This window comes from Amblyomma americanum, chromosome 7 (genome assembly GCF_052857255.1).
Source record: "Amblyomma americanum isolate KBUSLIRL-KWMA chromosome 7, ASM5285725v1, whole genome shotgun sequence".
NCBI classification, from domain to species: Eukaryota; Metazoa; Arthropoda; class Arachnida; order Ixodida; family Ixodidae; genus Amblyomma; species Amblyomma americanum.
In genome coordinates, this window is record NC_135503.1 from 35,715,331 (window position 1) to 35,737,905 (window position 22,575).

Below are 22,575 nucleotides of genomic sequence, written 5' to 3' on the forward strand. Positions count from 1 at the left end.
TCGGTGGCGCCAGCGGCGGCGCCTCAAGACTGAAAGTAAAGCTTCTTGTCCATGCAGAGCTAGCAGACGTGTTTTTCACTTTTCATTTGTGTTTTGTGTGTGCGCTAATTTTTGCAGCATTGCAGCGGATGCTACGCGGTTGCCGTTGCCTCGCAGTGGATGCGGTGGACGTGTGCACGCTGTGAACACTGCCTTTTCGCCGCTGCCGCGTTAATTTGATGGCTTCTCAGGCAGCCCAGCGACCGGCGTTGATGTCTTGGGTGCGCGCGTAAAGAAAAGGACGGCCTGTTTGCCCCTTGGTCATGCCGATCTGTTTGCCGCGCTACCGCCGGGTAAAGCCTATGTCCGCGTTGTAATGCTCCACTGAAAGCACAGTCACGGTTTGAGTTCGTCATATAGTTCGACGGTCGCCAAGCTTTCTCGATTCGTGGAAGGTGTCTGACTTTTCGGAGTCAGAGCGCCAGAACCCCGCTGTCTTCATGATGGGTGAGTCTCGGAAGTGATATGACGCTTCCACACTACATTATTAAGACGAGCTGCATGGCTGTGCTTGGTTCAGGTTTATATGCGATTTCAAAAAGCGCGACTTGACTAGCTTCGAGCTCGCTTGCGCGTCTTTGCGAGCGTGCTGCTACGCACAGCTGTTGACCGACGCCACTCCTGGCCGCTCGGGTCAGGTCTCGTGAAATTGGCTCCGTGAATGCGCGGAGCTTACCGCCTTTCCCGCGCGCTCCCCTCATTGCGTACTATTTTGCTTTGCTTTCAGCCTCCGTGTTTCTGAACACTCTCACGCCGAAGTTCTACGTCGCTCTGACGGGTACTTCGTCGCTGATCTCTGGTTTGATACTGGTAAGTTGGAATAATGCATGCGCATGTCACCACGTAGCTTGACAGATGTTTTGATTCGCGCGCCGGTGCGTTTGGTTTCGAGGTACGGTATCGGCCCTCACTGTTAGTGAACGTAAATGTTTTGCATCGCAGGGGTGATAATTCGTGCGCTTTTTGCGTGACCTGCTTTTGTTGCCATAATTGTGCATATCTATATTGCGGTCGTCCGTTGCTTGCGCTCGTCTTATCGCTTTTGCGGTGCGGTGTTCTGAGCTGTTGTGCACGCTATTTCTGAATACCGTAGGCTGCGGCTTGCACTTAACTTAATTGTCTGTCACGGCTGCTGATGGCATTTATAGTGTTCTGTTAAGCAATATAATTGCCATAGTGCTGCTTATGTGCAACTTTTGCGCCACTTACAGTTAGCCATGAATAAATATAAATTCAAAACTGGAGCTCATGTTAAATGACATGAAGCATATATACCTGCCCATGGGTGTGAAGAATAAGGGTCAGTTACAACATGTACTGAAAGTGGGATCCTGGGACATCCATGTGCTAAGCAGTGAAGGGCAGTAAATACTATTCCTTTTATGGTGTATATAAGTTGCAGTAAGCAAGTGATAGCATGCAAAAAAAAAAGCACTTCAGAGCAGCTGTATATATCTTTACATGTTACCGCTGTCCTTAAAAGGCGCCATCTCCTTTTATGGTCCAGCCAGTGCTGTGGTGCAAACAAGCTGAGCAGACTTCATTCGTGTGCACATTCAGCTGTGTCTCACTTCTGTGCCAGGAAATTCACACGAGAGGGCAGGAATGAAGTGTTTGTTATGTGCGGATAAAATGACATACGATTTTTAAATCTGTGCAGTTTCTCATAATTTGTGAAGGTGACAGCAACTGTTTTTTGATGTAAACCGTGCATATCTTGGGTACTAATTTTCATCAAGGCTCTTAATTGGGCTAGTTGGTTGCTATAATTCGACAAGTGCACAAGGTAGACATACACAAAAAAATTCGAATTCCTTTTGTGTATGTCTGCCTTGTGCGCTAGCCGCAATGTCAAACTAATTTTCATGCCATGTTTGATGCATATATAATGTACTCGCTTAATTCGAACTAGCGGGTTATTCAAACTTGTAGCTTGGACCCGTCGGCATCAGATGTATTACAAAGGCTGCCTTAATTCGATCGAACTGCAGATCATTCAAACAAAGTTTCGGTCTTCTTCGAGTTCTAGTTGTCGAGAGTCCACAACAGTTATTAGGGCACTCATAGTCTAACAGGAAAGAACTAAGGAAAGTGCATGTGGCATTAGTTTGGTTTGACTTCACAGTGAGTTGTCTCAGAAATGTGGTCATGAAACTTGATAAAGGAAGAAGAGGTTTGTATACAAACAGTAAGATTTCTTTTCTTTGAGACACTTAATTCAGTCACTGGCCATCCTGTAAAGGATATGGTACTCACCATTGAATAAATATATAGTGACACAGTGAAGTGAGAATAATAAAAACAAGATAAGAGCAATTCTGTTGGCCCTAGAAGAGGTGGAAAATATGATGACGTTCATAGTGTTTGAAGCGTAAATTCTGTTCTATAGTATTTCATTTAAAGAACATGGAATAAGAAAGAAGGTAAAAAAAAAATATCGCCATTCCAGACATTGGCTGCCCTGTAGGGCTAGAAATGCCCATTTACTGGCACAAAACATATGGTCTAATTTTGTGATGTGGACTTTGTCTTGTTGTATGTACTTTTTCACACATTCAAGACATGGATGTTTTCATTTTGTTTATCTTCTACAGAAATTAGCTCTCAACTTCTGCACAGTCTTGCATCATTTACTTTTTGTATGTAACATCTTTTTTTGGCTAGTTTTCCTCATGCATTCCTCCCTTCATCTGCAGATATTCGAGTGGTGGTACTTCCGCAAGTATGGGACATCGTTCATCGAGCAGGTTTCCCTGAACCACCTGTCCCCCTGGCTGGGCGGGGGTGCCGAAGAGGCTGAGGGAAATGGCGACCGCGGAGGGCCCCCCGATCGGGGACCGTCTTCAACACCCACACCATCGTCAGCCGGCGAGTGCAAGGTGTGGCGCAATCCACTGTCGCTGCTGCGAGGAGCCGAGTACTCGCGCTTTTTGGCTGCCACCCGCCGTGAGCCGCTGACCTTCTACGACATGAATCTGTCTGCACAAGACCATCAGACGCTGTTTGCCTGCGAAGCGGATGCAGGGCACCCCGATTGTGAAGGTGGGACTTGGCTTCTAGCTCGCTAACAGCGATTGCTAGTGGGGCTATTTGGAGGCATGCTGTTAGGAGTTGTGACAAGCAGAGCTTCGCTTATGTTCTCCTCCCCCTCTTATACACTTGTCTCTGTTCTGTTTTTTGTAACTCATTTCCTGATATTCATTTCTCTTTCGGATGCCGCCGAGGTGACTCAGTGGTTTTGGCGCTCAGCTGCTGACCCGAAAGACGTGGGTTCAGTGCTGGCCGCGGCAGTCGAATTTCACTGGAGGCAAAATTCTAGAGGCCCGTGTACTGTGCGATGTCAGTGCATGTGAACCCCAGGTGGTCGAAATTTCGTGAGCCCTTCACTGTGCCGTTCCTCATAGCCCGAGTCGCTTTGGGATGTTAAACCCCCATAAACTAAACCAAACGATCATTTCTCTTTCGAGTACAGTCAGGTGGCTTCATTCATGAGTACCATTTATGCAACCAGCATGTGGAACTTGTTTGTTTTTCACTCAGTTATCTGTCAAACATTTGTCTCACATGCTCTACATGTGTAACATATTTGAGGCAGGTATACAGGATGTATATAATTACACACTGAAGCATTGGTGATGTCATGGCCCTAATTTTCCACAATTCTTCGAAAATTCATGGAATTTTAGCATTTTTCTTGGAATTGCAGGTTAGCAGCCACGTGCCCTTTCTTTTTGGTGACTTATTTGTGCACATCAGTGGAAATAGATTGATGGGAATTTAATTCTTCGGATTGTCTAAATTCTCCTGGAAGGTAAAACCTGGTAAGGAACAAACTTCTGCCAGTGCCTCAGCATGCTTGCACTTTCCCATCTGCTCAAGCAAAGCTAGCACATCAAGCGTTGCAGCTCTGGCAGCAACGCATCCTCACGCTTGTTTGGAAAGGCTCTCGATACTAGAGCTTGTCGAAAGGTCTGTTACTGCAACTGTGCAGATATAATGTGAGTTTTTTCTTTGAATCATCTACGTCAGAAAACACCTCGCTTTATACTTGGAAAGAAAGTACGAATATCGCACAAATTTCACTTCACTGTCCTTTGAGATACCCACAAGGAGCTCACCCACCAAGCTCGTGAGCAAAAGATGTAGAAAAATGTAGAAAAAGGTGGCGCGGGCCGGTGAGAAAGGGAGGGCAGTGAAAGGGCCGTGAAGATTAGGGAAGGGAAAAAAGGGCTAAGGTACACAGGATTGTGCAACACGAAGCAGCGAGCAAGAAGCGCCGGCACAGCGACCACTGCTGCTCGTGAGGCTTTTCGCAGAATATTGAAGATTCTTTGTTCTCAATTCGCGGAATTCTAAATAATACGCTGCAGAAAATTGGGGGACCTTGGCCATGACATACTACATAGCTTACGAAACAGAAACAAATAACATGCCGATGCGTGTAATCAAGTGCAGCAGAATTTATCAAAGGTCAGCAATGGACAAGATCATTTCGAGTGGAAATCGAAATTCACTCACAGACAATTCACTTGTATGCTTCACAAACATATACAGCATTATTTGGAAGACTTTTCTTTGTTTCACTGGTGAGTGGCATGGCTGAGAAAGCATGTGGCGCAAAATTCATTTGAAGCCAGGATGATTGTGGAAAGTGCTGAAAACTGAGAAGTGTTTGAGAAAAACGGGGTGGTTGAGTGCTCCCATCGCATGGTGACGGACTCTGTGTTCTGCTCCGGTGGCCATTTGACAAGTTAAATTTAGTGTTTCCTGTTGCTAAGCGCTTTGACTGTCCCTTTTTTACCCTTCTGCCACAACTGTGCACGCTCGAAGTCCGCTGCGAGGTGCAGAGGAGCTAAGCATGTTGCTTGTTTAGTAGGACAGTGGCGTTGTGTACTTGGTTGCGCATAAAAACATATTAAAGAAGAGTCAAGTTAGGGGTCTAAAAAATCCCCCAATTCCTCACTTTTCTGCAGTGATGCAGATGGCCTGGCGGGAGAGGGACCCCAAGACACGCATCCAGCATGCCCACACAGCTCTTGAGAAAAACCCAGAGTTAGTAGTGCTCCTTGCCTTTATATCCGTTGCTTTTTTGTTGTTGGTGCAGAAGTCCATAAAAGAGCATATCCCCTTGGACCAGGTAATGCTTTACTGGTTTGTCTCTGGATTTGTCGGCATGTTTCGCTTCATTTTTGCCCATGAAATGTTCACTTCTGCCACCTCCTCGTAAAAAGTAATTGCTGGAGGTAGTGCCTTTGGAAGTGGGAAGCAACTGGATGTAGTTAGAGTGTAATCTTGTTTGACGTGGATGCTTGACGAACACTTGGAAGAATGCAGAACTGAGAAACGTCTCCAACTGTATGAAGCCATGACAAGGTGTGGCCGGGTATCATCCGGCAACAAATTAATTTATGGTCCCCTGTATCGTCAAATCCAGTCGAATCTCCTTGCTTCTATGCATGACCTTTGACGCTATCTTTGTTGTGGGGAAGGAAGCGTGGAATGCTCTATAAGAGTATGATGGCATTGCATATATGACATCACTAGAAGCTCGCAATCAGCTGCAAAGCAAAAAGCAAGCTTGCCGAGTCCAAAATTGTCCTCTTTGTGTGACTCTCAGTGGAATGGATCACAGCGTTATCTTGGGTCGTACTTTATTCAGTTTAGTGCTTTTCTTACAAAGGGCTACGGGGAGCCTGGAGTTTGAATTATTGTATGGTGACTCCACATAAAGCTCCAAGTGCCTGCCTTTTACATGTGTTTCATTTTTATGTGCTTCTAATGTGGATCCCTCACTTAATGTTTGTATTTTCTTGCTGTCCCTCTGGACAAGTGCTTGAAGGAGTTTTAAATGCGAGTGATCGAATAGAAAGACTAACATTAGGCAAAGATTCTGTTGTCACATTTTCTAAAGTGCTGAAAGCTCTTGTCTCAGCCACTTGATCTGCTGTCCATTACGGAGAGTCATGTTTGCCGGAAAAAAACTGATTTTTTCTGCCCAGGTGTGTGACGGCCTACATCTTGTTGGCTGAAGAAGAGGCACCAAATGTTCTAGAGGTGTGTGTCTTGTCTTTTTGTTTTTGTTTCAGATATGAGTGGCGGTTATCAGGGTGTGACATACAGCACCTTTAACGGGGCCTTGCGGCTATTCTTTTCTTCACTGCTGATTATTTCTCTCCAAAAAGTTTATTCATGCATTGTCAGGGCTAGTGCAAGAAGTCCTAGACTTCTTGCCCTCACTGGGGGCCAATATGTGGTAATGATTTCTTGAAGTCTTATAAGCCAACAGTCTTGAACCAACTTACACATCAGCCAGGCATAGTAATTCCAAGAAGCTTCGTTAATATGTTCATAGAACGAATAGATTTGCCACCTTCTTTTTCTGAGAATTGTTAGAGACTAGAACTTCTTACCTGGAACCTTAGTTTCAATTTGAAACAGTAAAGGATTTTATTGTTTGTTTTCGTGGCCATGTGTCCATGTTATTTTCACTTTTTTTGAGCTATATGTTGACTGTGCTGTGATTAACTTCCTTGATTGCTTATTTGTGTGTAAAAGGAGTGTGCTATATTGTAACATTCTTTTATATTCCCCCTCCTTTATGGTAATGCCCTAGGTGCAACATGCATACACTTTTTAGGTAAATAAATATATGGGTGACTGAATGAGTTCGTAAATAATTCATGGCACTGACATAAGATAGCGACTGCAAAGCTTCTTGATTATTTGTGTTGGCCCTGACAAAGGTTTTGTGAACCCCCGCAGGCTGAGAAGTTGTTTCGGCAAGCCCTCAAGTATGCCGAGGCAAATCATCGCAAAAGCCAGCCATTGCAACACCAGGGAGCTCTTCACGAAGCTGTTCACAGTAAGTCTGGAGCTGAATTACGGAACATTCTCAATCTGAAGACAGTCTCAAAGCCCTGCTCCTATTCGTCGGCCCTGGGCACTGACCATGGTCAGGGCGTAGTCAGGGATAACCAATAAGATCGGGGGTGACCAACAAGAGACTCTCTTCACCTGGTGCAAAGTCAGGGCCGACCAATAGGAGCGGGGTTTTGAGACTGCGTTTGCTGGGCTGACCAGTGACCAGTTTTGAAGGGGCCAACCAATAGGAGTGGGTTATGAGACTGTTTTGAGACTGTCTTCACTGATCTCTGAATTACTGCTTTCGAGGCTAGGCCATACCGTGGCATTCACTTCCAATCAGCGTTGTGAGCTTGAACCAAGTGGTGGGAGAAAATATTGTTTGAAATTCTGAACTTCTCGGCACTAAAATTATCTTTTGCTGCTAAGCGAATGTTAAAAGGTCCCAAAAAGAAAAAGCCAAATATTCTAAAAGTTTTGTACAGCTCATTTGCTAGAGAAGTACCTACTCTTGTTTTCATCGTTACAGGGCAGTAGGGTAGACACGGGTTCAATCCCGGCCTCGATGGTCGCATTTCGATGGAGGGGAAATGCTAGAGGCCCGTGTGCTGTGTAATGTCAGTGCATGTTAAAGAAGCCCAGGCGGTCGAAATTGTCTGGAGAACTCCACTATGACGACCCCGATACCGGGAGTCCCTTTGGGACGTTAAACCCCAAAGACCAAAAACCAAAACCAAACTTACAGTAGCAAAAACAGAGGCTGCAAGCTTGTGGTTTTGAATCATACACTCTGCGGCCTCAAGCCACTTGCCTTGAAGTTAGGGACAAAATTGGAGGCACCCTTGAAAGCGAGACATCTGCTTTAAGGCCAAGCTTACCTTAGCTTCTGTGTTGTTCATTCGGTTTATTGGCAAGAAATTTCAGTTTTCATGTGACATGCAGTTCTGTTTCACTGTGGGTCAGGGCTGGAATGACATTAGGGAGTTATGCCAGTTTTTGCTCATAAGGCAGCGCATGGAACTAAACTTAAGTTAGTTTGAGTTCAGAGTGCTGTAAATTGTCATGCAGTTATCTCTCATTCTGCAGCCAATTCAGTCTGCTTGCCACCTGTGGTAGTATGCTCTGTAAGTAGCTTGGGTGCCTAGGTTCCAAGTCTTCTGACCTGTTCAGAGAAGGGTGGTGTAGTGCTCTTTTGTAGTGTGCATTTAAAACAGCATTAGCAGTGCTTCACAGCATTTGATAGATTAAAGTAATTTTAGCTCTATAGTGGCAGGGAATTGCGTGTGCGGGGAAGGAAGAAAGGAAATTGGAAAAAGCTACTCGGTGGGCCCATGAGAACTCTTCAGCAGGGCCTATTCACTGCCTTTAGTAATGGTGTGCAGGATTTGATATCCTGAAGATACACCTGAGCCATGAGACACATCGTAGTGGAGAGTTCTGGTTCAGTTTCAGCTACTTGGGGTTCTTTGACGTGCATTGAAATTGCAGAATATATAGGCATTGTTGCCTTTCACCTCCGGTGAAAAGTGGCCGCTGCAAATGGAATTTGATTCTGCGACCTTAGGCTGGCTGGCTTGTGTAATCATGTTAGGTACATTTCATGCCCTTTATAGAAGAGGTGTTGTCTAAAATTGTACAGAGCCAGCATCACAAGGCTAAGGATCAGTAACTCAGCTCGGTTGTTTCTTTTTCTAGGATGTGTTATGATAAAGCCTTGACGAAACTTTGGGCACTAGACTTATCATTCAGCAAGAGTGCAAGCTTATTGTGTTCTTAACAACAGTAACCTGCAGATATAACGGTCGGGCATGTCTTTGCAGGAAGGGATTGCAATGTGCTTGTCTATGTGCGTCGAAGACTGGCTATGTGCGCACGAAAGTTGGGGAAAGTTCGGGAGGCTGTCAAGATGATGCGTGATGTGAGTATGGTGTGGTGTTTCCCTTCAAATTTATTTTCTATTGTGTCCTAATGATAGCAGATATTGAATAAATGCGTTTGTGAACACTTCGGTGTGCTCTTGGAAAGCTGTGATACGTGCATAAGTGGTAGGAGAGAGGGGGTGGGGCTGCATATAAAAATGAGAATGAGGTCACTTTACATTGCCTTTCCAGACTTTTTTATTTTTTCCTTGTAGCTTTAGGATATGTTGAAGACATGGTGTATTCAGCCAGAATAACAATGCAGTGAAATCTCGTTAACCCTGTAATGCCCAGGCATTGAAAACATCGAATGAAAGCTATGAATTTCCAGGATTTCATCACTGTATCAGCCTTTCATTGCAGAAGTGTAAATAACTAGGGGATTTATCAAGGGAAACGTGATTACAGCGCAATTAGTTTTAGGTAATTTTGATAATTTCTAAATGCTGATGGTTAATAAAACATCGTGCAAGTACCCAGGTGCATACAGTAAATCAGGAGCAAAATTAAAAAAACAAAAAAAAAGTGGGCCATGCTAGGGCAGTACAAAATGGTGCACTATTGTCTCAATTGCAGTTAATGAAAGAATTTCCAAGTATGAACCTCTTCAACATCCATGAGAATCTCATTGAAGCTCTCCTGGAGCTTCAAGCGTATGCGGATGTTCAGGCTGTTCTTGCCAAATACGATGGTAAGTTCATGCTTTCATGTTTCAGCTGGTGCACTCAGTCATAGCACTAGTATACATAACTTGATGTGTTGTAGCTTGTCACAAGTGTTCGTGTTCATCTGTACCCCACCGGTGCCATCACTCTTAATTATGCACATCTTCATGCTCTATTAATTAAGGCATCATGTAGGCTGCTCTTGGCATGATCGGTATTGCTGCCTGGCAGCCAGTGAAGGAATGTCCAGAAAAAATGCCTTCAATGGTGTTACAGCACATATGGCTTGATGCGCATCGCAACACTGTTATGACAGTTTCCACCTTTCACAGGTGACAGGCCCATGCATTGTAAACCCTACATGCTTTGATTGAAAGCTGCATCTGAATATGTTAGCTAACTGCATAATTTTATTAGTTGACAGAACCTCTCCATTGTGGCTTGGGGGCCAGGGTATGTAGGTTGGCAGATCCCATTCCCTGCAAGCATATGAGAAAGGGGGAGGGGGAGTGAATGCAAAGGGAAAGGAGAAAGTGACAGCTGTGGGTGGAACTGTCTCCTTCCACGAGAGCTTTGTTTTGTGTGGGAGCTCCCAGTCTTGCTTCAACATCTGCCTGTGAGCATGACTAAAAAATTTGGGGAAGATAATAACATAGTTTTTGTCCACCTTATTTGAGGCATGTCAGCAACTGTCAAGATTTCTCGAAATGCTTTTCACAAGCATTTACATTATGTTCTGCACAGATATCAATCTGCCAAAGTCGGCGAGCATCTGCTACACAGCTGCATTACTCAAGGCACGTGGTGTGGCCGACAAATTCTCGACAGAAGCTGCCGCACGTCGGGGCTTAACTGGTCCTGAGCTGAATGCAGTGGAGGCTGTGCATCGGGCTGTTGAATTCAATCCGCATGTGCCCAAGTACCTCCTGGAAGCCAAGAGCCTCATCTTGCCACCAGAGCACCTGCTCAAGCGTGGCGACTCAGAGGCGCTTGCATATGCTTTCTTCCATCTGCGCCACTGGAAACGGGTGGAAGGTGCTCTGAATCTACTGCACTGGTCCTGGGAAGGAACCTTCCGGATGCTGCCATATCCACTGGAGCGAGGGCAGCTCTTCTATCCGTACCCGGGCTGCACAGAAGCGACGGATCGTGAGCTCCTGCCACCCTTCCATGAACTCTCCGTTTATCCGAAGAAGGAGCTTCCTTTCTTCATCCTCTTCACAGCTGGACTCTGTTCACTCACGGCCCTGCTGGCCTTGCTCACGCACCAATATCCAGAGCCCGTGGGTTTAGCTGCCCGCACCCTTCTGGCATGGCTGGCATTGCCTCTGGGCTATGTCTTGGACAAGTTGGAAGCACTGCTCCCATCCAGTTTGCTCCAGCAGCTGTCACGCATCTGACTGTCTTCAGTTGCCGCATGCCTCATCTCACCAACATCGGACACCCATTTGTGGTCATTGTAGTTGTGGCGCCTGCCCCTTGCCCCATTATGTGTGTGTGCGTGTGCATGCTGCTTTGCAGCCGAGTGGACACTCTTCTCCATGGGTCTTCTTGATGCTCGAATTAAAGCAAAATGAAATGCCTAGTCACCCAGAGCTGTTTGTTTGTCTCAGTTGTTAAGGCTGCTAATTGTACGTACTTAATGTTCTAAGCTGCTTGAGCAGCCCTGCCTCTGTGCTTGCTAAAGAACACAAAGGACATGCTTTCCGCGTCCATCAGCGTCTTATGGAATGTGGATAGCAAAATAATAGGATCTTGGTGAAAGCAGACCGGTATACAAGTGCTCCTGATTTCCACTTGGAAGGAACGGTAACCGTGCATTGAAAATATTAACCCCACTTAATTTTCTTCTCCAGCAGCTAAAATTAGTTTTTTTTTTGCATATTAGTTGTCCTGACTGAGTTTCACTTGATGCTTATGGTATAGGTGCAAACGGTTTATACCAGTCTCATGACTTTGCAAGGCACGGAATGTAGAAACTCGTTGCTTGTGCCACTAGTATTTGTGGCGACATTTGCCGGCAGATGACACATATGGCACACTCGGCTGGCTGAACTTGCGCTCCATTGTGGCGGCCTTACCACGAAGTGCGATTTTCCATTTGACGCATGGACTGGGTAAGTACAGATTATGAAGAACAAAAACTGCATAGAGACGGGACAGAGGCAGGCGACAACACAGGGCAGTATCAACAATGAACATTTATTGAAGGAACACTGTGGCTTATACAGATCAATAGAAAAGTGAAGGTGAAGATGACGTAGGAAAACAGTTCCATGCAAAAAAGTCACAACGTTCAGCCTCTGTCTTCTCTGCAGTTTTTGTTTTTCATAATGTCTTACCAACTTGCCTGCAACTATGCCCTCCTAAGTGCATATGTCTGATGTGTTACTTTTCATATCATACCTTAGATTTCTATTTTCCTGTAAAATTTGAGTGCAAACAAGCCTGTACTGTAAGGAAAAGAAATAAGACGTAGATGTGGTTCTTTGCAGTAAAAACTTTGTTCAGATCAGATTTTTTTCTCTTAACTGGACTATAGTTAGTCATCTGTGTTTGGCAAGTGTGTAATTAATATTAAATTTTTTTCTCTGTCATTTGGGCTCAAGTTTGGTGCCTGCAACGGCGGACAGCTGCAATTTTACCTGGTACACTGGAGTGAGGGTTCCGACAGCAGCGCTCCTAGCGTTGAACAACAGCATCTCGACCTAGTTTTGCTTGTTTCTCCGCAACTCGTATCGACCCACCAGGCCAACTTTGGCTAGAGCTCTAGCTTGGGTGGCTGTCGGTTCCTCACGCATGCCTGGCGCAGCCCCACTGCAGTTTTTGCATTTTTTTTCAAACTCTTCGTAATTATGTCCCTGTGCGACACTGCGTTTTGAATTAGAAGACGCGTAATATTTCAATCATCTGTTCCAACTCTGTGCAGAGTCGCCTGACGCCGCGTCCCTTGGCAATGAGTTACAAGCGCTGTGAGCACTGGTATGCTGCTTCGTATTCTCGCACTGTGAGCCTCAGCCTAATAACGGCTGAGAACTCGATATTGTTCGCCCTGTCTCTGTGGTCTTTTGCATATCATTGTAGTCATATATTGTGTTGCACTTAAGTACCTGCAAGACCGTAAGGAACTGCGCGCAACAGACAATTCTGGTAGGTAAACAGACGTTGCTGCGCCAAGGACCGGCCGGCGTTTGTGCGCCGCTCGCGGATTTTATGCCTGAGCAAAAGCGGCTGTTGAGCAGTAGCACCGTCGAGTGCGTGCGGTTTCTGGCGCTGAGTGCGGTTAAACACAAATAGTATCATGCACAGACGCGACATTTAGCGTCTGCTTTTAGATTTAAGCTGCGGCACGCTTCGCAAGCCTGTAACATAAATGGCCGCTTTGCAACACCTAAACCACCGTGCAAAGCTGAACTGAAGTATTGAAAGCAACAGACTGATAATTCTGTTTTGCCTCGTAGCTTCTAGATCTCGGTTCTGCTTCTCTTGAATGTAATTGTTGCCGAGCTAAGTGACATATGCTAATCTCTAGCAGCTTAACGAGTGGCAATTGTGTTCGTTAGCGGCGCTCTGGCTGTCTCGGTCGCTGTCTTAATTGCGCTCTTGCAAGCATCAGTAGTACATGTGTAGCGGTTATTAGTAAGCAGTGACTTGACAGCAAGTATTAAGTTAATGGATCGCTTTCTGATGTTCAGCTGGGTCGTTGCTAGAGGTTTGCATTTTGTAGTGCAAAAGAGTTCTATGGTGATCTTTGTTCTGCCTATATATGGAGGTATGATGTACAGTACTTTGTGCATTTCAGACTGCTCCTTGGTCATTTCTGCTATCAGCACAATGGCAAGCATTCTTCATGAAGCAAGCAGCCCTCGTTGCTACTGCTGTCATGGGCGGCCTGGGCAGCTTCCTCAGCCCACATCACTTAGTGCTTCTGTGTCGGCCACTTCTACCACTAGCACAACAGATTTGGATGCTTCTCTACACGAGCTGGGTATGCTGAGTGCCGTGACAGACTCTCGGCGGGACTATGTCCTCGAGAAGCTCGCCCGTGGTGCGAGGAATATGGACTCTGGCCCGCACCACTCTGGGCTGTGCGTCTTGGCAATGAATTCAGCATACATTGCGGACTTCTCCTTCGTTTCTTCAGGAGGCTTGGCCCCTGAGAGTCCCCCCAGCCCATCAGAGACCGTGCCACTGCTCACATTACGCCGGCCACGTGTCCGGGCCCTTCGCAGGAAGCACTACTTTTATCAGCCCTACGACTACCCGTGGCGGCCTAGGATAGTGGAAATGCTCAGGACAAAAGAAGAAGAAGAAAAGGCTGCAGCAGCTATGCTTAGCCTGTCGCTTTTGAAAGTTACCAGTGACGACGGGGGTAACAAGTCAAATCCAGGCAGCCCTTCTAAATTGTCACTCATGGGGACCAAGCCTGGCGGTTCTGTTGCTAATTGTACTGTGGCTGGAAGTGTTGGAATTGTTAGGTCTAAGTCACTGGATGACCTGGAGGTGTGCAGTGCTAAGGCGTGTGGGACCAAGGCAGACATTGAAACAGTGTCGCGCAAAATTAGCAATCTGCATGTCAGCTAGGATTGCTTCCGTTAGGTGCGCGTCACACATTGTCAGTTTTGGGGACTACTTTAGCTTTGTTGTACGCGTAGCCCTTGGAAGGAAAGGGATTGTGCACTCAAACAGGGTTAAGTGTCCATTCCCTGTATTGTCGTTACTGTCTCTAACTCTTAGCCTTTCTTTGTCACAAAATTTAATATCTTAAAAACATCTTTGGTATAAAGCATAAAGAGCATAAAAAACCTGTTTTGCCCCCCCTTTTTTTTTTTGAAATGTGAAACACAGGTTTATGACATGAGCTGGGTACTATAACGGTCTGCTTCAAGATTTCCAGTGAATATTTGAGTCCATTGTTTTGTCAACGGATCTCTGCTAGTCTTTATGAAGCTCTGTGTACCTGAATGGGCATGCTGAGAGAAGTGTGTGTTGTGCACTTGCTGTACATATGCTACAGCTGTTGTGCAAAAATGCACTGATAAGGATGGCCCATTGGCAACTGCTCTGAACTGCCTCAAAACATGACATGTAATGTTTTTTTTTTTTTGACAAGTGTGCCACAAGGCTTGTGGCTTTTGACATGCCTACTGACCCATTCACCTGCTTTGTTTTAGTGCTGCTGCTTGCCCTGTGAACTCATTGAGGTTGAAAAATGATTCTAAACAGTAAAGATAAGCACCTGTCAAAGTGCATCTTTGCATGGCCTTTGTGGCATAGCCTAGGCAGTTGGTTTTCTACTCTTTTAATACCACATGGTAAAGAAAAGGTATTTATTTGTCCTCATGTACTACCACATATACACCAATTACGCCAAATGTTTTTGTACATTTTGCAGAACTAAGGCACACGAAATTAGAAAACTTTTATACATGTAGCAGACTTTCTCAGGCTTGTGCGAGAAAGCTTGTGTTGTAATTTTGCAGCATGACTTTTTTTTTTTTTTCATGCAAACGCACATGTATCTTGTGAAGTCATCCAGGGAACAACTTTGCAACACCTTTAAAAAAAAATTGCTGCACTCTTGTACTGACGGCTTGTTCGTAGAATTCCAAGGATTTTCACTGGGAGTAGATGACTAGCATGTCTTGCTAATCACGAGAACGTGCTAACGCTCCGCATTACCGTTTTTGCAGCATGTTAAATGTAGCTTCCAGCTAACGAAATAAATTGATGCAGCCGATTGACCGTCCGAAGGGTTTTTTTGAAAACGTTGTCGGTTTGTTGTACTAGTGAATAAACTTTTGCCCCCAATTTACTGCCTTCATAGTGAATATGTTGGACGTCGTGTGCCTACACCAGCTAGTTGACTAAATGAAGTTTTATTTCTACCGCATCCAATGACTGCAACCAATTGTTACTATACTGTGGCTATACACGGCCATAACCATTAAACTGCCTTCCCCAATTTATTTTTTCCCGCGTTTCGATGGCGGCATAACGCAAAGGCACCCGTGTGCTGTGCGATGTCAGTTCGCGTTAAAGATCCCCAGGTGGTGCGGAGACCTTCACTACGGCACCCCTTTTTTCCAACTTTTTTCCAACTGTTTGCTTTGACCATGTGATGCCGCTTTATGCAAAGCAATTACCTGCCAACATGCTAAATTGTCTCCTGGAGGATTATCTATTGCAGTATCCGAGCCATGCTGCAATTTTTACGGATGCCTCTCAACAAGCCGAAAAGGCAGCAGTAGGTGTTTATTCACAAACACTAGATTGGCGTTACTCTCTTCGGATCCCTGATTATACTCCAATTTACACTGCTGAATTTCTCGCTATCGGTTTGGCCCTTCAAAGCGTTCCCAGCAAAATTGATCAAGTCATTATTCTCTCGGACTGCCGCTCAGTCTTGGCCGCACTGGAAAGCTCGCAAACTACTCTCCTTTATCAATCCCTATTGTACTTTGTGCCATGTCATGTCATAGAGGTGCGTTTTCAGTGGATACCAGGACATTGTGGCATTTCTTCAAATTCTATGGCCGATTTCCTCGTGAAATCTGCCATCAATGGCCCTATTGCCCAGGGCGTTCCAAACCTCATACTTCTGACCACGTCCCGGTATGAACGCTTCCAAATTCACCATTACCTGAGCCATGAGCCCATCCTTGGTGCAGCGGATTTCGAACATTTGAAATTCCCATGGAATATACGTTACTGTACATCATGACAATGTGAGGTTTCTATGACACTGCTGCGTTGTAGGATACCTCGCCTTAATCTATACTTATGCCGTTCGGGGTTCACGCCGTCGAATCTATGTGCGTCATGCGGGGACGTTGAATCCATAGATCATTTCATCCTCTACTGCGGGCAAACCGGCAGAGAATTCAGTTTTTGGTAAATCCGCTCGCTCAATTAGGACTGCCGTTTACTCTTCCTGTCCTCCTCTCATTCGGTGTTCGGTGCAACCTTCAAAGGGCATGCCATTTGGCAAGTGTGCCAACTACTCCACAAGTATGTCAGTGCAACTGGGAGATTTTTGTGTTAATTTCTAGATTTATTTATTTTTTATTTTTTTATTTAAACTTTCATTCTCTCAAAATTATTTCCTTTCTTATCAATCCTCACATTAGTAATTCTACTCGCACAGCTTTGTTTCCTTGATTTACAACTCGATTTCCTCATGCTCAATCAAATTACGGATTTCCTTTTCACTCCCAATCTTAATTACTCGGTTGAGATTCACTTGGATTAGACACTCCCTGTTTGGACCTGCACCAAACCCTGGCCAATCCCCCACGGTGGGTATGTGCCATCATCTTTTCAGGCAACAACAACTACTACTCCCACCTCTCTCCTCCACGGAGCGGTTCGGGTGTCCACCGATATATGCGAGACAGCTACTGCGCCATTTCCTTTCCTCAAAAACCAATTTTTTAATTTCCTTCTCTGCCCCGCCGCGGTGGCTCAGTGGTTAGGGCGCTCGACTACTGATCCGGAGTTCCCGGGCTCGAACCCGACCGCGGTGGCTGCGTTCTTATGGAGGAAAAACGCTATGGCGCCCGTGTGCTGTGCGATGTCAGTGCACGTTAAAGATCACCAGGTGGTCGAAATTATTCCGGAGCCCTCCACTACGGCACCACCTTCTTCCTTTCTTCTTTCACTCCTTCTCTTATCCCTTCCCTAACGGCGCGGTTCAGGTGTCCAACGATATATGAGACAGATACTGCGCTATTTCCTTTCCCCAAAAACCAATTATTATTATTATTAATTTCCTTCTTGGTGACGCCGCCTAGCGGTTGTTAGCACCCATGAGAACGCCGCTAACGCCACCACCGCATTAACAAGCGTATTGTTAAGTGCTAGATGGCGCTTACTTGTTTAACGCGTTTTTATTTCTTTTAAGATAATATTCCGGCCTGAAGCAAACTTTTTAGGTGCGCGTAAACATCCTATTATGGGGGCATGCACTGCCTGCCGTGTTTCAAAAGGAATTGAGGGCATTTAGCCGGTCCGCGCTGTTGCCGGGATTTTCTTTGGCTTGGACAGTAGCTGCAGAAAACAATATGGCCGCAGCAAATAAACAGTTTTTTGTTTACGACCGCCGAAAAAGCAATACACCGGAATCTGTGATTAGCGTGGGGCCAAAGGATGACTACCTGGACCTGAGGACACGAATCGTGAAGGTAGGCATCTCCGTCGTCTCAATCTTTGCTGTTCGTTTCTGCTTTAACCGACAAGCAGTCAGTAGCATGGCGTGTTCATGTTATTGTCAAAGCAAAGATGTGGCATGTTAATTTTGCGGCTTGATGCGGTTGCCTGCAACGCAGCAATCAAGGAACTGTGGTCTTTACGACACAATAATGTCACTATTGGACAAAAGCAGCCTGTGGGGATAGGCTTACTGCCCGAAGCTGATAGCGCTTGTATGCCCCCGTTCAAATCGAGCTCTCGTCTTTTCGTCGTCTTAGAAGAACTAGTACTGCTAGTAGAGCACATGCTGCAGGCAGTTTCGCGCGGGACAGCTTGTTGTTTAACGTTTTGGTGATTGTTGTTGTTCTGGATCGTTAACTGCATACATGCACTTATCGCGTGTGGTGAACCTGTGTCGATAATGTTAGCATGCATGCGATTTGAGCTTGTCTCTTCACATTCACATCATATTGAGAACTTGTGAGCAGATATCTCGTATATCTGTCTTACTGCTGTGTTGTAGAGTATTGCTTACGCATCTTCAAAATAGTCATGGCTGATTGCAGTTGCAATGGTTACGCGCCAATTAACACATGCACTTACTTTTGCGCAGCACTATGGGATCACCTCAGCCGAGCCATTTGTTATCTGCACAACAAACAGGGAAGAGATTAACAAGGCCACGTTTGGTAAGTACGAATGTAGCCGGACCTGTGCATGGCAGTGCTCACTGCTGGTAAATGAGAGTGTTCGAAGGCTGTCAACCCAGAGCTGTCAAATATTTTTGGTGCGATTCATTCGAGTAAAAATGATTACGTTTGACTCATATGCAAGTACGTGAGCTGCCAGTTTTGTTCAGTCGCGCAGGACTCAAATTTCACATGTGTGTGCATGAGACAAGCACCAGTACATATACTGATATAGCCTTGTAGTTGCATCTGCAAAGATCTTTGGTGACAAGTATAAATTAAGGGAGTGGAAGGTTCCCTGTTGTAGCTGGGAACTCCTTGCATGCCATTCTACTTGCCCTGTACTAGGGCCTAGTAGTCTAGCAAAATAATGCTAGTTGCTCAACTTTTGTTGTGTTCGTTAAAGGTCGTGTTTTGTCTTGCTCACCATATCATATCGAGCAATTATCTACTCAGTCCTGCTGGGTTGCTCAGCTTAACTTTGTTGTCTGCATACTTGCCAATATTATGGCGAATTACACTGGTGGATCCGAAGCAAGGCGCTCGAATCGCAAAAGAGCGCCCCAAACCGCCTCGGAGCACAGCGACCGTTGTCGACCAGCGGAACATGTAGAGCGCGAAGCGGAAGTACTGGTTCCAAAAGTTGAGGTCTGGCGCCAAAATACGCGTAAGCAGACGTCGAGAGGCAGGTACTTCTTTCGCGATGGGACCTACCAACCGCTTTGTTCATGTTACGCCTGAGGTGCACCGCATTTTTGTGAACCTCGTAGGCATTGAGGAGCACAGTTATGCTCTAGGTAAGTTCATAAATGAATATATATTGCATGTCTGCAGAGTACTTACGGGGCAATTTCCAACGAGGAAATTACCATTCGCAGGGGCTTCTGCGAAATTTTCCTCGAAAAATGCTCCGAAGAGGTACTATTCGTTGTCGCTGCTGCTGTCTGAGCGCGTGGACCCAGATTCCGACGAGCTCTCGTCAGACAACGCGAGGGCTATTGCTGTTTCATATGATGCCATAATTGAGAGTTGTAACCGCTACGATGCAGGTGACGAAGACGACATACGCGCGCGTGCGAAACAGCGCTCAGTGTTCCCCGCTGACATTCCTGCACATGCTAAAAATAACCAAAAATCACAAGTGTTTCGGAAGCGACGACATCGCTGACTACAAGTTCCGGTGAGATCCACCGCTGGTCGGCGGATCAACCTAGTGCGCTCCGTGTAGAACGGAGTTGCTCCAAACGACCAGTGGAATTCGCGCGGTCGGTCGAGGTCGACCAGTGGGACTCGAATTCGTCGTCGCGGAGCAAAAAAGCTGCTCCAGCACGACCAGTGGAGATCGCCATTAGTTTCAATATCTGAGCCCTTGCATTGACAGTTGATACCTTATTCCAGTGCGACACACTGACCATCTTTGAAAACCGGATTACATGTACACTTGCCCCAGTTAACATACAGTGGATGCCCTGTGCACCACATTGACCATCTTTCATAGGCATTGTGCTCACCAAAGAAAGCTGTAGAGTTGGGGCAGCCCCAACTCCACAACTCTAAACCAACAAAGATGAGGCTCGCTGGTCGAGCGGGACGATGAACAAAGTTTGTTTGATGAAGACACCGATATGTATAGCCTTTAGTCACGTGACATTTACTAGCCAATTACAAAGTACGCATCTATGAAGACAAGACACAAGCCAATCCGCTAACCTGAACCAAAACCACATATCTACAAATACAAGACACAGGGCAATCCACTAACCTGAAACCATAACCAAGACCACTCCACAACAATGCCCTTTTGCCCTTCACAGAAAAGCTGGAAGGAGGTGAAACTCTCTATGTGCTCAAGAACATCGACCAGGAACTTACAGGCCAGACGTATCAGAAGGTGAGACATAGCAACTTGTTATAATTGTTGTTTTTCGTTAGCAGTCATTTTATCCCTCTCAGTAGATATGTGGCGCCAGTGGTGCCATGGGGAAGCTTGCACCCTGCTGTTCTGAGCAGGTGGTAATAAGTGGATTAGAAAATGCGCAGGTTTCGGTCATGCGGTGGTCTGAAATATGTTGGGCACCATGACGTTGGTGCCAGCGTTCTATAGTATGTAGCTGTACCTGATTGTATGCAACCTGTTCATGTGCTTTGTGGATATGTGCAGATATTAACATGTTGTCATAGATAGAGCCATATATGTGTTTAGTCAATAATTAATATGCTTCCAGTAGATCAGAATAAAAAAAATGATTTGTCATTTCGAGTGTTATTGCTATGCAAAAAGAGGTCCCATGGTCGACGACTATAAGCGGACCTCCTGTATAGTATAACCATGCAATGAATAAAACAGCTCAGCATGTTAACAGTCACAGGTTATACATATGTAATCAAAACATAAAGTATTAGTTTAGTCTAGTTGAGAGAAAACTGACGCCAACCAATATTTTATCTTTGCCCAGCGTTTCGGGACCAACTCGGTCCCTTCTTCAGGCGTGACTAAAGTGTGCCAGCAGCAGCGGTGTGCTGCCTTTGCTCTCACATCTTTGTTAGCACATGGCGCAGTCCACTAACGTACGTGGAGGGGAGTGTTCCTGAAGTCCTATTCATTGCCGCCTTGGTGATTGAATATAGTGTAGCATGAAAACCTAACAGCGATAATAATAGGAGAAATGTCCATACATTGCAAAATAACACGTTAGCAGTAGCTTGATTTGATTTCATGTGGTTTAATGTCCCAAAGTGACTCAGGCTGTGAGGGACGCCGTAGTGGAGGGCTCCGGATAATTTTGACAGCCTGGGGATCTTCAATATGCACTGACATTGTACATGATACAAGCCTCTAGCATTTTGCCTCCATCGAAATGCGACCACCGCAGCCGGGATCGAACCCACGTCTTTCGGCTCAGCAGCTGAGCACCACGACCACTGAGCCACTGTGGTGGCTAGGTTGAGAGTAGTGATGTTCAGAACATTAGCAGAGTAAATAGCATTGTTAACTACTGGTCTTAAGGGGACATTTTAGTTATTGTTTAATATGATGTAATGTACATGAATTTTTAACATCTAAAGGTAGGGTGTTCTATAATATTACTAATGAAAACTGAGCAGTCTGGTTGCCAGTTCCTACTTTTGGCAAGAGTAAATTGAGGAGTGTATGGCGAGAGCGTACAAAGGTGCAACCGTGGGTGGTTGCCACAAGAACCACCTGGGGGGTAGTTACCCTGGAAGAGAGGGATGGTTACTGTGGAAGGAGGAGGGTATGGCGAGAGCGTACAAAGGTGCAAACGTTGGAGGTTGCCATGGGAACCATTCGAAGGGTAGTTACCCTGGGAGAGGAGAATAGTTATTGTGGAAGGAGGATGGTATGGCGAGAGCGTACAAAGGTGCAACCGTGAGTGGTTGCCTCAAGAACCACCCGAACGGTAGTTACCCTGGAAGGAGGAGGGTATGGCGAGAGCGTACGAAGGTGCAACCGTGGGCGGTTGCCATGGGAACCACGTGAAGGGTAGTTACCCTGGAGGGAGGAGGATGGTTACTGTCAAGGGAGGACGGTACGGCAAGAGCATAGGATGGTATCCGGAATGTGAGTATTTGGGAAGGAAGAGGGTGTGGCCAGAGTGAAGGAATTGCCAACCAGAGGATGGTTACCATGGAAGGAGCAGGGTATGGTGAGAGCATAGGGAAGCTGTGTTTGAGGGCGTTTATTGTGGCAAGAGGAAGGATGAAGGTATGGCAAGAGGGTAAGGTGCAAGCAGAGGGTTGTTGCCCTGGTAACCACACTGAGGGTAATTATCCTAAAAGGAGGAGGAGGATCGGGGGTTACCGTGGAAGGATGAAGATGTGGTTAAAAAGTAAAGTTGGGGTGGTTACTCTGGAAGGACATATATTAGTGTGAACAGAGAAAAAGAAAGAAAAATAATGTAATGGAAGAGTACGGTGAGAACAGAGGTATGCATCTGCAGCAGCTGCTACGAAACACGCTGCCCGAGGAGAGGTTCTTGAGTGGCGCTGTGTGACTGGAGCGGTGGTCTTGAGAGTATGTGGAGAAAGCTAAAAAGAGCACTCTAGAACTATGCAGATATGAAGTCTCTTTCATATTTTCTACCTCAACATATCACAAATTGTAAATACTTTAACGGCTGTTGCTGAATGTCGCGTTTTGCAGTGGTAAACATCCTGTCAATTTTTAGAGCGCAGCTCATTGGTGCGAGTTTC

The 22,575-nt window shown here is 45.7% G+C and overlaps 3 protein-coding genes across 4 annotated transcripts in view; all 3 read left to right on the plus strand.

Annotated features, from left to right (window-relative positions):
• Nucleotides 1-37: 37 nt before the first annotated feature.
• LOC144098882 (suppressor of tumorigenicity 7 protein homolog) lies at nucleotides 38-11,079 on the plus strand. Its single transcript, XM_077631809.1, has 9 exons — nucleotides 38-486; nucleotides 767-849; nucleotides 2,736-3,081; nucleotides 5,013-5,091; nucleotides 6,039-6,093; nucleotides 6,802-6,901; nucleotides 8,721-8,818; nucleotides 9,396-9,510; nucleotides 10,229-11,079. Exons 1-9 carry the CDS (start codon nucleotides 480-482, stop codon nucleotides 10,882-10,884), a joined length of 1,539 nt encoding a protein of 512 aa, XP_077487935.1. The 5' UTR covers nucleotides 38-479; the 3' UTR covers nucleotides 10,885-11,079.
• Nucleotides 11,080-12,243: 1,164 nt separating this feature from the next.
• Nucleotides 12,244-15,299, plus strand: LOC144098889 (uncharacterized). Of its 2 annotated transcripts, none has more exons than XM_077631820.1 (2): nucleotides 12,244-12,466; nucleotides 13,287-15,299. In XM_077631820.1, exon 2 carries the CDS (start codon nucleotides 13,319-13,321, stop codon nucleotides 14,066-14,068), a length of 750 nt encoding a protein of 249 aa, XP_077487946.1. In that variant the 5' UTR covers nucleotides 12,244-12,466; nucleotides 13,287-13,318; the 3' UTR covers nucleotides 14,069-15,299. The 2 variants fall into 2 exon arrangements, with proteins under 2 accessions (XP_077487946.1, XP_077487947.1); XM_077631821.1 differs by having other exon boundaries at nucleotides 12,466-12,634.
• A 2,007-nt stretch (nucleotides 15,300-17,306) lies between these two features.
• The window catches only part of LOC144098890 (structural maintenance of chromosomes flexible hinge domain-containing protein 1-like), an 85,880-nt gene continuing 80,611 nt past the window's right edge, over nucleotides 17,307-22,575 (plus strand). Inside the window, exons 1-3 of the mRNA XM_077631822.1 lie at nucleotides 17,307-17,667; nucleotides 18,288-18,363; nucleotides 20,178-20,254. Of these exons, the coding sequence (XP_077487948.1) occupies nucleotides 17,548-17,667; nucleotides 18,288-18,363; nucleotides 20,178-20,254 (273 nt within the window). The 5' untranslated portion in view covers nucleotides 17,307-17,547. The remainder of the gene's footprint in view (nucleotides 17,668-18,287; nucleotides 18,364-20,177; nucleotides 20,255-22,575) is intronic.